Source organism: Anomaloglossus baeobatrachus, chromosome 4 (genome assembly GCF_048569485.1).
Source record: "Anomaloglossus baeobatrachus isolate aAnoBae1 chromosome 4, aAnoBae1.hap1, whole genome shotgun sequence".
In the NCBI taxonomy this organism is placed as follows: domain Eukaryota; kingdom Metazoa; phylum Chordata; class Amphibia; order Anura; family Aromobatidae; genus Anomaloglossus; species Anomaloglossus baeobatrachus.
Window position 1 is genome coordinate 234,998,435 of NC_134356.1, and position 19,725 is coordinate 235,018,159.

The 19,725-nt window shown below is 40.5% G+C and overlaps 1 protein-coding gene across 1 annotated transcript in view; it reads left to right on the plus strand.

The window, feature by feature from the left end:
- Positions 1 to 19,725, plus strand: part of LOC142302376 (dynein axonemal heavy chain 3-like) — a 2,626,214-nt gene that overhangs the window by 138,884 nt on the left and 2,467,605 nt on the right. Inside the window, exons 4-5 of the mRNA XM_075343433.1 lie at positions 9,550 to 9,629; positions 11,467 to 11,584. Of these exons, the coding sequence (XP_075199548.1) occupies positions 9,550 to 9,629; positions 11,467 to 11,584 (198 nt within the window). The remainder of the gene's footprint in view (positions 1 to 9,549; positions 9,630 to 11,466; positions 11,585 to 19,725) is intronic.

Here is a 19,725-nt window from a genome sequence, read left to right on the forward strand (position 1 = left end):
GAGGTGGACGGGATATTCCGCCCGCTCACCTCTGCCCCTCCGCTTCTATTGGACGGCTGCCGTGTGACGTCGCTGTGACGCCACACAAACCGCCCCCTTAGAAAGGAGGCGGTTTGCTGGCCACGGATATGTCGCAGGGAAGGTAAGTCCGTGTGACGGGTGTAAGCGATGTTGTGCGTCACGGGCAATGATTTGCCCGTGACGCACAACCGACGGGGGCGGGTAGGCTCGCTAGCGATATCAATAGCGATATTGCAGCGTGTAAAATGCCTTTTACTGTATGTAAACTTTTGACTTTGTAGAAACTAATAAAAATGCTTTTGGTAATCCTAATTGACCTAAACCAGGAAATGTTTATTTCATGTCAGATAGTGAGAAAAACATGCATATGTGTCTGTTTACATAGTGTACTGTATGTACACTTCTGGTGTCTACTTTATATAGAGTTTTTTTATGTTTTGCTACCATCACACAGCAATAATGTGTTTTATGAAAAATAGCTTTTTTGAAGTCATATTTTCAGAGTTGTAACTTTTTTATTTTTTGGGCGAATAGAGCTAATTGAGAACTTATTTGTTGCACGACAAGTTAGAGATTTTCTTGGTACTATTTTGTACTATTTTGGGGAAAGTATAATTTTTGGATCCTTTTTATTCAGATTCTTCAGAGGTAAAAGCAACAAAAAACAGCAATTCACATTATGTTTTTTGTATGTGTTTCACTGTGTGGTAGAAAAAAAAATATTCTTGAAGTAAGTATGAATATTGTGATACCAGATTTATATTTTTTATGCTTTGCTACTTTTCCACGCAAAAAATATTTTACAAAAACTAATTATTATTTTTAACACTATATTCTGGGAGCTATAAATTGTTAATTTTTTTGCTACTTTTTTGAGGGACAGTTTAGCATTGTTATTTAAACCATATTTTTTACTCTTTTTTTATTAATTTTTTTGTGTCAGTATCATAAAAAAGTAACACTTGATGTGTTTTTATTAATGATTTTTATTGTGTTCACCAAATGGAATAAATAACAATATGATTTTATAGATCAAGTCTTTCCAATTGCATAAAAACAAATTATTTACACTTTGTTTATTTTTATTGTAATGCAAATGCTGCATTTTTTGTGACGAAATGGGTTTTTGTGATCTATGCAAACGTTTTTCTGTGTATTGTGTTTGGCCATCACACTATCTCCCCTTATGAACAATAGCCTCCACTCTGACTGCTCTTATGACCTATAACCTCTACATTGTTCCTCCTTATCAACTATGGCCTCAACATTATCTAGCCTTATGTACTAAAGGCCCAGTCACACTAAACAACTTACCAGCGATCCCAACAACGATCCAACCTGATAGGGATCGCTGGTAAGTTGCTAGGAGGTTGCTGGTGAGATGTCACACTGCGACGCTCCAGCGATCCCACCAGCAACCTGACCTGGCAGGGATCGCTGAAGCATGGCTACACGAGTTGCTGGTGAGCTCACCAGCAACCAGTGACCAGCCCCCAGCCAGCAGCGCCGCGTGGAAGCGATGCTGCGCTTGGTAACAAAGGTATATATCGGGTAACCAACCCGATATTTACCTTGGTTACCAGCGCACACCGCTTAGCGCTGGCTCCCTGCTCTCCTAGCTACAGTACACATGGGGTTAATTACCCCATGTGTACTGTAGCTACATGTGCAGAGAGCAGGGAGCCGCGCACACCGCTTAGCGCTGGCTCCCTGCTCTCCTAGCTACAGTACACATGGGGTTAATTACCCGATGTGTACTGCAGCTACATGTGCACAGAGCAGGGAGCCGGCACTGACAGCTGAGAGCGGCGGAGGCTGGTAACAAAGGTAAATATTGGGTAACCAAGGAAAGGTCTTCTTGGTTACCCGATGTTTACTGTGGTTACCAGAGTCCGCAGAAGCCGGCTCCTGCTGCCTGCACATTTAGTTGTTGCTCTGTCGCTGTCACACACAGCGATGTGTGCTTCACAGCGGGAGAGCAACAACTACAAAATGGCCCAGGACATTCAGCAACAACCAACGACCTCACAGCAGGGGCCGGGTTGTTGCTGGATGTCACACACAGCAACATCACTAGCAACATCGCAGTTGCGTCACAAAAGTTGTTTGTTAGCAGCGATGTTGCTAGCGATGTTGTTTAGTGTGACGGGGCCTTAAGGCTTATGCGCTCTCAAACCTTATGAACAAACACTTCCACACTGTCTACACTTATGAATATGGATAATCGAATAACACAAATATTCGGCTTCGTGAATATCCGACGAATAGGTCGCCCCTATGCGAATATTCGATGCGCAATGTAAGTTATTGGGAAGCCTGAATAGTTCTGAATAGTTGTTGTTCGGGTTTCCCATAGACTTAAATTGCGCATCGAATAGTCGCGAATAGTCGAATAGCGGCGACCTATTCGGCAAATATTCGCAAAGCCGAATATTTGAGGTATTCGATCATCCCTACTTACATCCTTAAGAATAGCAAAATGTACTGTATAATTGGTGGAGGAAAGTTGAACTAGATGGACTTAGGTCTTTTTTCAACCTATGTAACTATGTAACTAGCCTTGGGAAAGTATTTGGCCCCCTTGAACTATTCAACCTTTTTCCAAATTTCAGGCTTCAAACATAAAGATAAAAAAAATTAAATTTTATGGTGAAGAATCAACAACAAGTGGGACACAATTGTGAAGTTGAACAAAATTTATTGCTTATTTTAAACTTTTATAAAAAATAATAAACTGAAAATTGGGGCGTGCAATATTATTTGTCCTGTTTAAGTTAATACTTTGTAGCGCCACGTTTTGCAGTGATTACAACTGCAAGTCGCTTGGGGTATGTCTCTATCAGTTTTGCACATTGAGAGACTAAAATTCTTGCCCATTCTTCCTTTGCAAACAGCTCGAGCTGACTGAGGTTGGATGGAGCGTTTGTGAACAGCATTTTTCAGCCTTGTCCACAGATTCTCGATTGGATTCAGGTCTGGACTTTGACTTGGCCATTCTAACACCTGGATATGTTTATTTCTGAACCAGTCCATTGTAGATTTTGCTTTATCTTTTGGATCATTGTCTTATTGAGGCTTGAAACACACATCCGTGAAACACGTGCGTGTTTGGTCCGTTTCCGTGTATACTGGAGACACGGCCAAACGTGCACCAATGTTACTATATCTCTGCGGTTACAATTACGTTTTTGGTTATGTCCGTGAGTCCGTCTCCGTGATGCGTTTTGTGGGCCGTGTCTCACGCCAGCATGTCCGTTTTATTCACGCAACACGCAGCACGGACCCAATGAAAGTCAACGGGTCTGTGCGCACGTCCGAGTGACACGGACGCATCTCTGTTTGTTCCCTGTCTGTTTTGTGCTTTTTTCATGTGATGTCAGTCTTTTTTCTTTTTATGTTTCGTTCTCTCCCTCAGTCCGTCGGTCGGTCTCTATGTCTGTCTGTCCCTCTAGCTGTCTGTCGGTCAGTTCCCCCCCTCTCTCATACTTACCATTCCCCGATCTCCGGCGCAGCGCTGCACGGCTGTTTTAAAAACTCCGGCGGCTTTTCCTCTTTTGAAAAAGCCGGCCGCCCATTAATCAATCTCGTATTCCCTGCTTTACCCGCCCACCGGCGGCTGTGATTGGTTGCAGTGAGACACGCCCACCACGCTGAGTGACAGGTGTCACACTGCACCCAATCACAGCAGCCGGTGGGCGTGTCTATACTGTGCAGTAAAATAAATAAATAAATAATTAAAAAAAATGGCGTGCGGTTCCCCCCAATTTTAATACCAGCCAGATAAAGCCATACGGCTGAAGGCTGGTATTCTCAGGATGGGGAGCTCCACGTTATGGGGGGCCCCCCACCCTAACAATATCAGTCAGCAGCCGCCCAGAATTGCCGCATACATTAGATGCGACAGTTCTGGGGCTGTACCCGGCTCTTCCCGATTTACCCTGGTGCGTTGGCAAATCGGGGTAATAAGGAGTTATTGGCAGCCCATAGCTGCCAATAAGTCCTAGATTAATCATGTCAGGCGTCTATGAGACACCTTCTATGATTAATCTGTAAGTTACAGTAAAAAAACACACACACCCGAAAAAATCCTTTATTAGAAATAAAAAACACAAACAAATTCCCTCATTACCAATTTATTAACCCCGACAAAGCCTCCATGTCCGGCGTACTCCACGGACCTCCAGCGTCGCGTCCAGCTCTGCTGCATGCAGGTGACAGGAGCAGCAGAAGACACCGCCACTCCGGTCACCTCCACGCAGCTAATGAGATGAGTAGCGCGATCAGCTGCTGTCAGTCAGGTAACTCGCGGCCACCGCTGGATCCAGCGGTGGCCGCGGGTAACCTCAGTGACAGCAGCTGATCGCGCTACTCATCTCATTAGCTGCGTGGAGGTGACCGGAGCGGCGGTGTCTTCTGCTGCTCCTGTCACCTGCATGCAGCAGAGCTGGACGCGACGCTGGAGGTCCGTGGAGTACGCCGGACATGGAGGCTTTGTCGGGGTTAATAAATTGGTAATGAGGGAATTTGTTTGTGTTTTTTATTTCTAATAAAGGATTTTTTCGGGTGTGTGTGTTTTTTTACTGTAACTTACAGATTAATCATGGAAGGTGTCTCATAGACGCCTGACATGATTAATCTAGGACTTATTGGCTGCTATGGGCTGCCAATAACTCCTTATTACCCCGATTTGCCAACGCACCAGGGTAAATCGGGAAGAGCCGGGTACAGCCCCAGAACTGTCGCATCTAATGTATGCGGCAATTCTGGGCGGCTGCTGACTGATATTGTTAGGGTGGGGGGCCCCCCATAACGTGGAGCTCCCCATCCTGAGAATACCAGCCTTCAGCCGTATGGCTTTATCTGGCTGGTATTAAAATTGGGGGGAACCGCACGCCATTTTTTTTAATTATTTATTTATTTATTTTACTGCACAGTATAGACACGCCCACCGGCTGCTGTGATTGGGTGCAGTGTGACACCTGTCACTCAGCGTGGTGGGCGTGTCTCACTGCAACCAATCACAGCCGCCGGTGGGCGGGTAAAGCAGGGAATACGAGATTGATTAATGGGCGGCCGGCTTTTTCAAATTAGAAAAAGCCGCCGGAGCAGTGTGAACGCCGTGCAGCGCCGGTGATCGGGGAACGGTGAGTATGAGAGAGGGGGGGACACTTCAGTCACTCGGGGGATTAGCGGTCACCGGTGAATCCTTCACAGGTGACCGCTAATCAGTACACGGCACACAGACAGAGCCGCAGCATGACAATGAAGTCGGGTGAAGTTCACCCGAGTTCATTCTCATCCCGCTACTCTGTCTTCCGACATGTAGTAACGACATTTTGCATCACACACGTACAATTCACACGGACAACACATACACATGTCAGTTATTTCACTCACGCACACACGGACATTCCACACGCACATACGGCTAGCATACGGGATACACACACAGGCCACACATACCATAAAAACGGACCTAAAAAACGGAAAACGGACCAGAAAAACGGCCCGTTTTACACGGACGTGGTTTTCACGGATGTGTGGCGGAGCCCTGAAAGACAAATCTCCGTCCCAGTCTAAGGTCTTTTGCAGACTCCAACAGGTTTTCTTCAAGAATGGTCCTGTATGTGGCTCTATCCATCTTCCCATCAATCTTAACCATCTTCCCTATCCCTGCTGAAAAAAAGCAGGCCCAAACCATGATGCTGCCACCACTATGTTTGACAGTGGGGATGGTGTGTTCAGGGTGATAAGCTGTGTTGTTTTAACGCCAAACATATCGTTTGGCACTGTGCCCAAAAAGTTCGATTTTGGTTTCATCTGACCAGAGCACCTTCTTCCACATGTTTGGTATGTCTCCCAGGTGGCTTGTGGCAAACTTTAAACAACACTATTTATAGATATCTTTGAGAAATGGCTTTCTTCTTGCCACTCTTCCATAAAGGCCAGATTTGTGCAGTGTACGACTGATTGTTGTCCTATGTACAGACTCTCCCACCTCAGCTGTAGAGCTCTGCAGTTCATCCAGAGTGATCATGGGCCTCTTGGCAGCATCTCTGATCAGTTTTTTCCTTGTTTGAGATTAAATTTTTGAGGGATGGCCAGGTCTTGGTAGATGTGCAATGGTATGATACTCCTTCCATTTCAATATGATCGCTTGCACAGTGCTTCTTGGGATGTTTAAAGTTGTGGAAATATTTTTGTACCAAATCCGGCTTTAAACTTCTCCGCAACAGTATCATGAACCTGCCTGTTGTGTTTCTTCGTCTTCATGATGCTATCTGTGCATTAAATAAAACACTGAGACTATCACAGAGCAGGTGCATTTATACAAAGACTAGATTACACACATGTGGATTATATTTATCATCATCAGTCATTTAGGACAACATTGGATCATTCAGAGACCTCAATGACCTTCTGGAGTGAGTTTGCTGCACAGAAAGTAAAGGGGACGACTAATATTGCACGCCTCAATTTTCATTATGTTTTACAAAAGTTTAAATTATGCAATAAATTTCGTTCAACTTCACAATTATGTCCCACTTGTTGTTGATTCTTCACCATAAAATTTAATTATTTTTATCTTTATGTTTGACGCCCGAAATGTGGGAAAAGGTTGAAAAATTCAAGGGGGCCGAATACTTTTGCAAGGCACTGTATGTAAATATGGCCTCCCCTATGAACTTTGGCCATCAAATTGTTATTCTTTAAAATGAACTATAGTTTCTACAGGACCTCTACATTGTCTGCTCTTATAAACTATGGCCTCCACATTGCATGTCCTTATGAACTATGGCTTCCAAACTGTCCCCCTTTATTAACTACAGCATCTTCACTATCGACATTTATGGAACTTGGCTGACTGCACACTGTTCCCCCTTATGAATCACAGCTTCCACACTGTCAACCCTAGCCTACAACCTCCTCATTGCCTGCCCCTATAAACTATGACCATCACACTATCCGTCCTCATGAACTGTGGCCTCTAAACTGTCCACCCTTATGAACTGTTGCCTCCACACTGTCCTCCCCTATGAAGCATGACCTTCTTACTGTCTATCATTATGAACTGTGACCTCCATGTTGTCATTCATTATAAACTATGGCTTTCATACTGTCCTTACTTATTAATTATGGCCTGCAAATTGTCTGTCTTTATCAACTATGACCACCACACATTTTCCCCTTATATCATAATGGCCATTAAGACCTCAAAACTGCCTGTTCTTATGAACTAAATTTTCCATACAGCCTGCCCTAATGAATGAAGACCTTCTCCCTATCCAGCCTTATGAACTATGGTCTGCAAACCATTTGAATTAACTCAACATTGTCTTCCCTTAAGAACTGAGATTTCTAAATTGTCCACTAATATGAACTAAAATGAACTATGGCAACCAACCTGTTTTTCCTTATGAACTATACACTTTGCATCATCTACACTTATGAGCTATGGCCTCTACATTATAATCTTTAGGGAATTATAGCTTCCACACTGTCATCCCTTATTAAGTATGGCCTCTACAATGTACCCCATTAAAGTCTGTGGATTCACTATACAACCTTTTTGAATTTTGGCATCAACACTGCCCCCGTTTATTAAATTTTGTCTGCACACTATCTGTTCTTATGAACAATAGCCTCCATACTTTTCTCCCTTATGAACTATGGCCTCCAGACTGTGCTCCATTTTGAACTAAGACCTACATGCTATCCTCCCTTATTGACTATGACCTGATTATTATCCACCCTTATGAACCATGGCCTCTTCGCTGTTTGCCATTATGAACTTTGGTCTCCACACCCTTTTTCCCTTTATGACCAATGACTTCCACAGTGTCCTTACTTTTAAACTATGGTCTTCACACTGTCTGCCTTTTTGAACTATGACTTCCACAGTTTTCCCCTTTTTTACTATGAATACTTCATGATCTCCCTTTTGAACTAGAGCCTCTACACACGTTCCCCTTATGAACTATAGCCTCTGCTGTCCTCCCTTATAAACCATGGTCTCCACACAATCCACTCTTATGAATTATGGCCTCCATATTTATAAAATTTCTACCTCACATGATGTCCCTTCTGTGTATTGTCCCCTTCACATTGTTTTACTGTGAAATGTGCTCCCTTCACACTGTTGTCTTCTGTAAATTATTTTCTCCACACTGCCCCTCCATATTTTCCTCATGTATAATATTCCCCATACCTCTACATAATTTATAATTTATTCACTTTAATTTACAATAAAAACATCACTTCACGCCTTCAGCTCCAATAAGGAGCGGTCATCAAATATATATTTCCTTGATACCATCATCCCTCTGCTGTCATGACAACATGACCACATCATTCTGCTGCACCTCTGAGAATGTGTTAATTGGTCAGGAACAGATTAGTACTTCTCTGCACCCACCAGCGCCAACCCAGTTAATAATGTATATTGTATTTGCATGTTACAGACATGGATTCAATTGAATGTGGTGAAAAAAATGTTATCTTAGGGTGTATAAACTTGTTGTTCCCCCTAACTTTCCCATCCACCTGTCGATGTATCGCGGCTGACGAGCATTACTATCTCCACTGCTTAAACCAAAATAAATAGGGTTTCAGTGAATAAAATATGAATTATACAGAATCCTTTTTTACAAACCTATGTAGGAATCTGTTTAGCTTCTCCTGTTATATAACATTTTGCCCATATATTGCCCAGCATTCTCCATCTTGACAGGTATTCTTTATGTCCTGAGAATGGGGGTTGCACATGCAGTGTTAGGCTGTGTCCACGGTAGAATGTACCTGCGAATTTTTCTGCATGAAAATCCGCACCTTATTTTTGCCGCTGATTTGCCGCGGATTTACCGTGGATTAACGCGGATTTGCCGCGGATTTTGATGCGGATTTTTTTTTTTTTCCCCATTCTATACTGAAATCCGCACCAAAATCCGCAACAATAATTGACATGCTGCAGATTTTTCCGGATCAAAATCCGCGGCAAATTCGCCGCGGAAAAATCCGCAGCATGGACACAACATTTCCAAAATGCCATTGAAATGGCTTGGAAGTGCCGCTGCTGCAGATTTTCGGAAAATCCGCGGTAAATCCGCGGCAAATCCGCGGCAAAATCCGCGCAAAATCCGCAGCGTGGGCACATAGCCTAAGTAAGTACTGTGATTCAGAAAATCCTGTTGAGTCTGTACTGTCAGAACATAGGATAAATGACACACTGTATACTGCCATACACACATCATTATCATATACATGAGGTCTCACAATATTTCCTTATCATTTTATGACACAAGACCCAATTCTTTAGTAATGAGATACCATTCTTCAGAAAAGCAAAAGGGAGGAAGTTTTAAAATTATGCTTCAAGAAAAGTGAGATTTTATGGAGGGAGAGGAATATAAGCACTAAACTTTAAACGTTAACATGCATATTGAGTTTAATTTATTCTTCTTATATTTAAATTAGTCTAAGTAAAACATCTGATATATTTTCTCAAAAAATCTTTATTTTTCTTTATAGTGATTCAATTGCCAACAACTATAGCCCTGCAGCCAGAAACGTTTCAACTCAGTCTGTCTACAAACTTAGCACTATCAATGGTAAGTGTGTTTAAATATCCGATTCATTAGAAATCAATAAAATGTATTTCCTTTTTTTTAAAGGTGTTGTGATTCATTTGCATATCTTGGCACATTTTTTTTTTTACTTAAAGGACATATCCATTGCTTTTGAGAACTTTCTTAAGGGACCCAAGGTATTGTGAAAATATAAGAAAAAATTAAATCCAATGGAGCAACTCTTTCCCAGTCAACTCAGATCTGTTTTTTGCACTGGTCTTCCTCTTCCAGCAGGCGACATCATGTGACTGCTACAGTCAATCATCATCTGCTTATTGGCTTCAGAGGTTACATAACATCAGAAATCACTCTTTTTCCAACTCAGATAAAATGGGTCCTATGCAGTCATCCTATGCAGTTAATCAGCAGTTATAAGATTGGCTGCAGTTGTCACATGAAGCACACTGATGGAATTGGAAGCCAGGAAACTGAAAAGCGCTCAATGCCAATTTGGAGTAGTGGCACTCTGTATTTGACGGCCCATTTAAGTCTACATTTTTTATGTCAAACAATTTTTGCAGTTAGGTTTCATTAAAAATTGGGAATTTTTTAGGGTTGTATTCTTGACTTTATATTCCTAAGTACAAAATGAGTTAATTCAGAATCCTTTGGTGTTCCCAAAGTAGGGTTTCTAGCTTTAGGCCGGAGTCAGACTTTCGAGAGACTCGCGCAAGTCTCGCATCGCATCACTCGGCACGGCTGCACACTCTCATGTCAGTAGCAGGTCAGTTGCATGTACTTCTATGCAGCTGAGACACTGTCCGGAGAGTGTGCGGCCATGGTGGGTAATGCGATGCGAGACTCGAGCAACTTACACACGGGGCACTCACAAGTGTGACTCTGGCCTTATTTATTTTCCTATGCTTCATTAAGCTGATATATAACTTAAGCTAAACTTTAATGTGATCATAAAGTGGAATACAAAAGTGATAGTGAAGAGTTAAGTGCAATAAACACAGCAAACACAAAACGTTATATAGAAAGAAAAGAAATATAAAGTAATGCATACAATCTTGTAACTATTAAACCATTCAAAATTGTGATGAAATACAATTGCAAAAGGTATCTAGAACCTTAAAGTCATACATTTGATTTTAATTATTTTCTATAAATGGCATTCATATATAGGTGTGAGAGGAGACTGTCAGTCCTTACATGTCTCACACTGGTAACCCTCATTTTCATATAAAAAAAAGCTCTGGAGGCAGATTCTCATACAGATCAGTGTCCGCCCATAGATCTTAATAGCTAATTTACTTATTAAGAGAAATGTGGATTTTTTGGGAATAAGACTTTGGATCACAAATATCAATATAGCATTTTACATTTCTTGTACTATAGGGAAAGGAAATAACTATGTGCTTAAAGTACAGCCGGTCACACAAGCAAAATATAAACACCAGTTGCATGGTGACATACTATAACTGCAAGTGAAAATGAGTTATAGAGAAATGTCATCTACAGAAATTACAGAGAAATTTTATCTACATACAAAACATTAGTAATTAACTTTACTGTATTAAAATTATTCGCATACAATTTTTATAGGACTTTTCAGAAAACCACTTTAATCAGAAAATAGTAAAAAGTTATGCAAATGTACCTGCATTTTGTTTCATTGGCACTTGTTTTCAAGATCTTTGATTGCAGATGACTGTACAAAATGATACTCATCGGCTTTGTTCAGCATAGAGTAAAAAGGCACTACATGCAAGAAATTATGCTGAATTTAGAGAACTAACAGAGGATTGCCACTTTTACAATAGTAATGTGCCCCCTTATATAAGGTGAACTGATATAATGATTTGCTGTCTTATAGAGCATTCAGAGCTGTGCAGACAAGAAAATCCAACTGGATTGTTATATCAAAAACCTCCTTATCAGGATCTTCGAATTGTCAAGAAAAAGAATGCACTGCATAAAATAAGCAAGAGAAAGTAAGTGTTATCAAGTTGTCATATTTTCCTTAAATTACCCAGTGAATTCAATGAAAGAGGATTCCTAAGATACTTCTTTCAAATGTCATGTACCTTATATCCAATACCTAGTGCATGAAAATGAAATTATATTGTACATACTTTAACCACAAGGTAGATAAACCTTGGTTACAAATAAGATTCGGCACAGGTTGAACACCTCAGAGAAAAAGATGGCACTTAACAAATATAATGTGGAGGAGAGTAGAGATAAGTGAACCTTTCAAAGTTCGGTTCACCAATCTTTACAGAGCCTCTCGTTGTTTGCCGAACAGTTCGTCGTACCTGTTCCTCAAACATACCGAGCCCTTGAGCTCAATGTGAGGCCAAAATTATGTGTTGTAAAATGGTTTAGGGGAGCTGTAAAAGCTGCTAAAAAGAACATTAAAAGAAATGCTGACTAGGGAGGTACAAAGTATGATTAAAGGCTGTGGTATAGGTTTGGAGAATACAGCTGTCATATTTGACTAGTAAAACAGGTGTGAAAAAGCAGACAGGCACAGTTAAATGTCTATATTTTTAAACTATTTTCCTTGCGTAGACTGACAAACCAATCTGGGTGTCAGTGGTGAGGAGTCTTATAGCTGCACCACTGGAAGAAGCCAGATTGGTTTGTCAGTCTCCACAAGGAAAACAGTTTTCCCCTTAGACCCCACTATAGCATCTCAAATAGCCAAATAGGATCTCATATTTTGCACTGATGAGGGACAAACATCCCGAAACACCGTATCTGCAAACTGAGGTTCTGATCTGTCATAAGTCCTAGGTCATATGAAAAGGCTTGTTAAAGAGCCGCATTTGACTCTTAAGGGGGCTTTACACACAATGACATCGGTAACGAGATGTCATTGGGGTCACGGAATTCGTGACGCACATCCGGCCTCGTTAGCAACGTCGTTGCATGTGACATGTACGAGCAACCGCTAATGATGCAAAATACTCACCAAATCATTGATTGTTGACATGTTGTTTATTTCCCAAATGTCGTTCCTTGTTCTGGATGCAGGTTGTTTGTCGTTCCCGAGGCAGCACACATCGCTACGTGTGACACCCCAGGAATGACGAACAACATCATACCTGTGTCCTCCAGCAATGAGGTGGGTATGACTACCATGCGGCCCCTCTGCTTCTATTGGACGCCTGCCGTGTGACGCCGCACAAACCGCCCCCTTAGAAAAGAGGCTGTTTTCCGGCCACCGCGATGTCACTAGGAAGGTAAGTATGTGTGACGGCTCCTAGCAATATTGTGCGCCACGGGCAGCGATTTGCCCGTGATGCACAAACGACGGGGGCAGGTGCTTTCATGAGCGACATCGCTAGCGATGTCGCTGCGTGTAAAGCAGCCTTTAGGATAGCTATTTTCAATAGGTGGCACTAGAGTTTGTCTCATTCCTCCCTGAAGAGACAATTTGTACATTTTTAAACATTTTTTCATTTTTTCTTTAACAAAATTCAACTTTATTTGCAAAAATAACGTGATACGAAATGATAGGTTAGTACATGTCCTAGAAACCAGTACCTGCAATTTTGGACTCTATTGTGATGGGTACATATGTACAATTTGAATAGTAATAGGTCTGCAATAAAAATTGCTTGTGATACACTCATATTGTGAGATAGACAATCACAGTTAAATGTCTGGATTTTGGAGAATTTTCTTTTGTATTTTTAAAAACAATTATTTCTCCTTTACAAAAAGGATTGCACAAGAACTGCAGATACTTAGTACAATTGCTTGTGACTAGTAAATACACTATCTCTGACTTACAATTATTTCAGATTTAATTTTCTGAAAAAAATATTGCACTGCCTTGCTGCTGCTTTCTAGTGCATTATGAACAAAGAAAAAAATGAGGAATTATAATTCTGATGCCACAGGACAAATGCCAGCTACTCCATATCATTGCTTAATCACACCTAATCTGTCACAGCTGCAACTCACACCTCTCCATCTTTGTCTTCTATCACAAACTACTACACTTATGCAGTTAATCAACACATTATTGGCTGCATTATCTGTATAATGTCTAAAGGTACCATCACACTAAGCGATGCTCCAGCGATCCCACCAGCAACTTGACTTAGCAGGGATCGCTGGAGCATAGCTACACGGGTTGCGGGTGAGCTGTCACACAGACAGATCTCACCAGCAACCAGTGACCAGCCCCCAGCCAGCAGCGACACGTGGAAGCATGCTGCGCTTGGTAACTAAGGTAAATATCGGGTAACCAACCCTATATTTACCTTGTTTACCTTCACACACCGCTTAGTGCTGGCTCCCTGCACACCTAGCCACAGTACACATTGGGTTAATTACCCGATGTGTACTCTGCTACGTGTGCAGGCAGCCGACTTCTGCGGATGCTGGTAACCACGGTAAACATCGGGTAACCAAGAAGCCCTTCCCTTGGTTATCCGATATTTACCTTCGTTACCAGCGTCCACCGCTCTCAAGCTGCCCAGTGCCGGCTCCCTGTTCCCTGCACTCCTAACCACAGTACACATTGGGTTAATTACCTGATGTGTACTCCAGCTACGTGTGCAGAGAGCAGCGAGCCAGCACTGACAGCGTGAGAGCGGCGGACGCTGGTAACGAAGGTAAATATCGGGTAACCAAGGGAAGGGCTTCTTGGTTACCCGATGTTTACCGTGGTTACCAGCATCCGCAAAAGCCGGCTCCCTGCTGCCTTCACATTCAGTTGTTGCTCTCTCGCTGTCACACACAGCGATGTGTGCTTCACAGCGGGAGAGCAACAACTAAAAAATGGTCCAGGACATTCAACAACAACCAGCGACCTCACAGGAGGGGCCAGGTTGTTGCTGGATGTCACACACAGCAACATCGCTAGAAACATCGCTGCTACGTCACAAAAGTCGTGCCTCGGCAGCGATGTTGCTAGCTATGTTGCTTAGTGAGACGTGGCCTTTAGGGCTGTTCCTTTCCAACTTTATGTCTGATCTGTCAGCTCTGATATTCTCTAACTATTCTAAATCACCCTAAAATGCGTGCTGCATTTTCTAGCTATCCGGTTATAAAGGCTATAATATTATCGTCTGATTGGCTGTGTTATACCAAGTGCTATGATAGCTTCAAGGCATTTTGATGAAGCTCACTGTCGTATCAGGATTCTGTGGCTGATGAAATCCTCTACAATATGTGAAAAGATTTCTAACACTAAAAAGTCCAACTCAGTTGTGGACACTTGGAAAATTATTAAAATATTACCCTTCATTTAGGAATGTTGTGTTTTGACATATAAATGATGTCCAACGGTCTCTGATGCCTCCCCATATTTTGATGAGTAGATTCATTTAATTAAGACTATATGTGTGCTTGTCTTTGCTTGCTGAGCTGTATTGTTTTTGCACTATATATTTTGGTATTGGTGTATACAGGTACTATTGAGGTATGCAAAATTGTGATCACTTTTTGTTCCATGTTTTGAAAGACGTGTTGCATCCAAAAACTTGGCATTTCAGTTTTTGATTTTTGCAGCATTTGTCATGTTTATGATAGGTTAAACAATTTTATTTTTTGATGGATTGTACTTTTACAGATGAGACTATACCAAGTTATTTTTTTTCTTTGTTTATCTATGGAATAAAGGTTAGACCAAATAATTATGTTTTTTAATTGTACTATAGTTTTTGCATTTTTTCTTAATGAACACTTTATTAGTACTAAAAATATATTATTGTAAGATGCAGAACATATCATGGTCTCCTTTGAAGCCACTCTTGGAGGGGCAAATAGGCTCTCAAATGGATGCATAAATAAGATTATATGGCTTAAATGCCTTTGTTAGTGGTTGACACTGACATTTAGGCCAGAGTTACACTTGCGAGTGACTCGTGCGAGTCTCGCATTGGCATCACCTGGCACGCCGGCACACTCTCCTGACAGGAGCAAGTCGGCTGCATGTATTTCTATGCAGCTGAGACGCTCCTGTCCGAAGAGCGGCAGACCGCACCAGGTGATGCCGATGCAAGACTCGCACGGGTCACTCGCAAGTGTAACTCCGGCCTTAAGGTGGTTATCAGTCGGTTTTATAGATAGCTCTTGTTTTTGCTAATAGAGACAGATGATGGCTGTGTAACACAATATGCACATACTTATAAAAATAGTCTATTACAAATCTCTGTAAAGTGTAAGTACACTCTAAGCTAACGTCTGGCAACAAAAAATGTTGGTAAAATCACCTCAAATTAGTCAAAAATCTATGTGTGAAAGCACCCTTAGATAGTTAAATCACGCATCCACTTATTCCCTTATGTTCTTCATTGTTCTGATTGCTTTGACTTTTGATAAAGACAGGAAATAGATGCATCAGTGGGAGTTGGAACTCCAGAGAATTTGTTCATTGAAACTAGAATGTAATAGTCAACATAGTTTCCCATTGTGTAGTTTCAAATGCTACTTTTTCAAATTTTATTACGGTTTTGACATCTTTTCTAATCAGTATTTCTAATGATCAATGCAGGATCAGTCAATAACTCCTTCAACATTGAAATTAAACATATTGAATTAAACAGCATGTCATGTTATATGAAGATTAAAGTTGCTTGCTCATACAGAATAATAATATAAATTCCAAATATTCAAAGAATTCAAACCAATGTAAAAACTGTTTTTGCTTTACACTGTTAACTTTTCAAGCTCAATTTTTAATACTTTTTTAAACTATTCAATATGACATCAGTAGCTGAATATAAACAAAGTCTGATGTCTGCTATAGGCCTCCTCCACCAGGATGGTGTGGATACCATAGCATACATGCATACACATACACAACAATATGCATATATGCATTACCATTTGGGAGATTGGTCTATAGGAGCAATTATATTTTGGTCTTTAGGAGGAGTAGCTTGCAGGGCACTCACTCTTGTTGCCTTTGGAAGGAAGAACCAGCCAAAACTATTTAGCCTGGCTGGGGCAATTAATACATTCTTCTTCTGTGGTTGAAAACTGCTAGGAGTGCAATGAGGCATTCTAGTCCAGCTACTGTACAATCAAAATTGTTAATCCTCCCCTATCATAAAAAGCAACAAAGAGCCGCCACCATGTTTAACTGTAGACAGGGTGCTCTTTCAGTGAATGCCTCATTTCTCCTAATCTAAACCATTGATCCAGGGTCCTAAACAAATTTCAGTTTTGTTTCATCGCTCAAAAGAACAGAATACCAAAACATTTGTAGCTTATTCATATGGTTTTGCAGTTATCGTAGCCAACTTTTCTTCTGATTATGGGTCAGTTAAGTTGTACATCTTGGAGTTTGGGCATGAAGACCTTCAGCAGTTAATATGTCTTTTGTTTTTGACCAACTGACTTCTCAGTGTAGCCAGTGTTGCTATCAATTTGAACTTGCAATCTACAATGGTGCTTGAAAGTTTGTTAATCTTTCAAATTTTCATAATTCTTCATATTTGCATGAACTTGACAAAACTTCATCAGATTTTTACAGAAGTTCTAAAAAAGGATAACGCTTACTAAGTCAAACAAATGAGTAAAAAAATATTAGATTTCATAATTTTGATATGAAATGAAAATGATACAATATCATATATCTCACATATTTGTAAGTTGAAAAACTATGTGAACCTTTGTTGTCAGTGTATTGTGCAGCAATACTTGCATCTAAACATTTCCATTAATTATTTATTAGACCTGTTAACAGTTTGGAAGAATTTTAACCTATTCCTCCCTAAAAAAAATCCTTAAACTTTGTTATGTTGCTGGGTTTCTCAGATGACCTGTTCACTTTAGGTCTATTCACAACATTTTAATAGGATTAAGGTTATGACTTTGACTTAGCCATTCCAAAAAATTTAATCTATTCTTCTTTAACAATTCTTTTGTAGAAAGTCTTGTGTGCTTGGATTGTTGTATTGCTGCATGACCCACATTTTCCAGAGATTTAGCTCATGCACAGATGTCCTGAAACTTTCCATTACTATGTAGTGCAGAAATGGGAGTAGCAATATTCCCTGCTGATGATGCAAGAAGTCTAGAAAAAAAAATAGAAACATGGTTTATTCGCTACACGTTTTGAAACTTAGCCAGCTTCTTCATCAGGAGACCAACAATAATAGATCTATTATTTGCTCAGTTCTATCGAGAGGAAGGGTGGAGGGAAAAGATTTAGAGATACAAAAACATTCTACTGGTGTAACATCCCTCCCACAGAGGAGTGAGGAACTGTTCACTGAGTGGTGCATTAATAGGTATTAAACTTTTTGGGTTCTGAGAACACCAGAGATGGAGGGAAGTCAGGCAGGCCAGGGTCAGAACCAAGAGGACTTAGGGAGCAGACAGGAGCGAGGTTGTAAAACAAGTCTGGGTTCAGCTAACCAGGAGAGTATGTACAAATACAAGGGACAGGCAAAGGCGTAGTCAGGAGGAGAGCCGACGTTGTGAGCCATACGGGAACGGAAAAGTCAGACAGGAGAAGGCAGAGACAAGTCAGAGTTCAGTCCAAGGTCGAATACCAAGATCAAACTGCTGAACAACAAGGAGCCAGGTGCTTACCATACCTAACCAGAGAATATGGCTGGCGCCGCTCCAGGCGTGAACACTCCCAGATAAAGCAGAGCAATTACAAGGAAGCGGAACATGAGAGTAAGCTCCTCCCACAATCGGTAAACAACCAAGTGCAAGGAATGCTTGTTTCTGGATATGGGTATATTTTGAACTATAATAGTTTCCAAGATACAAAATATAAACTTAAAAAAGCAGTACCATATGCTTATGTTATGAATACATGTCCTCTTTCAATGCACTCAGTTACCAAAAGTTAATAGCCAACTATTACTACAAATTATTTCATATTATAGTGCTATATATAATGCAGCAATTGTCCTTAGTATTGGAGAAACCTAATTTAACATACAAATAAGTCAGTTATGTTAATTTAGCAGTAAGGGGTCCATATTAAATGGCAGGGTATGGGGGGAAGGCAGAGGGTTAAGAATAAATTAGAAGAACATATTATGATCTAATATATATTAATAAAAACTCAAGAAAAATATCCCTATCCTATTGTAATGGGCTTAATAACGATATTGCTTTAAGGACTCTATTTTACAATTTCTACATAAAATTTTCATATCCATGTAAATGTACTTCCAAATTGTTTTTGATCTTTTTATGTGCTTGATGTGTCTCTCTCTCTATTTTTCTTATATGTCTTGCTTTGCATCAGTCAGTTTTTACTGTTTTTCTTATATACTTCATCCCAAATTAACATAGATTTTATTCAGTGCGCCAGATAATAGGACAAAGCTCATCAATAATAGATGCATTTAATGACTAGGGCAATATTTGCAGACACAAATAATTGCAAGCTGAGGAGTACTAAACTGGATTGCTGCACATAGATGTTAAAATTTCAAAGTCGTCTGAGGAGAAATCATAAATTAAACTCATAAATCTTCCCAGTCTTTAGCGGAGTCAAGCATTAGTTCAGTATGTGCTATACTAAATAGAAAGTTGAGAAAGTTTATTGAGACTCCTTGTGGCAAAACTTCCCTGGGTTTGATATTTTACTCAATATATTCTACAGAAAGAACCTCTTAGCAGCAATGTGTACAAATCTCACTCATTGTCTTGTTTATTAAAAGTCAAAAATGGCAGCGATGTAGAGTGGAAATGTAGATGAGGGACAATATTGGGTTGTCAGTCTTACAAGTACGGATTCACAATTTGCTCTGGCTGAAATAAACACATTTAATATGGCTAATATTAATGTGTCAGAACAATGGATTGTCAGGAATGGTATGTCAAACACAATTTCTTATTGACAAGAATTGTTAAAAGAGATTTAAGCATAGTCATGGAAAATAAAGAACAAATGTGTATTCTGTTTGTGCTTCTCTGAATGCTAAACTAAAGTGAACCTGTCACCAAGTTTTCCCAAAATAAAGTCCAGCCACCAACTTTCAGTTTGCTTTTACAGCTGTCTATTGTGCTACATGTATGTCTCTAATCCCCTTAGCAAAGCTCAAAAATACATTTTATTTTACCAACTGATTACGTGATCCGGTCTGATGAGTGTCTCTTTATTGATCCGTCTCCTCTCATCCTACAATCGCCATCCTCTTTC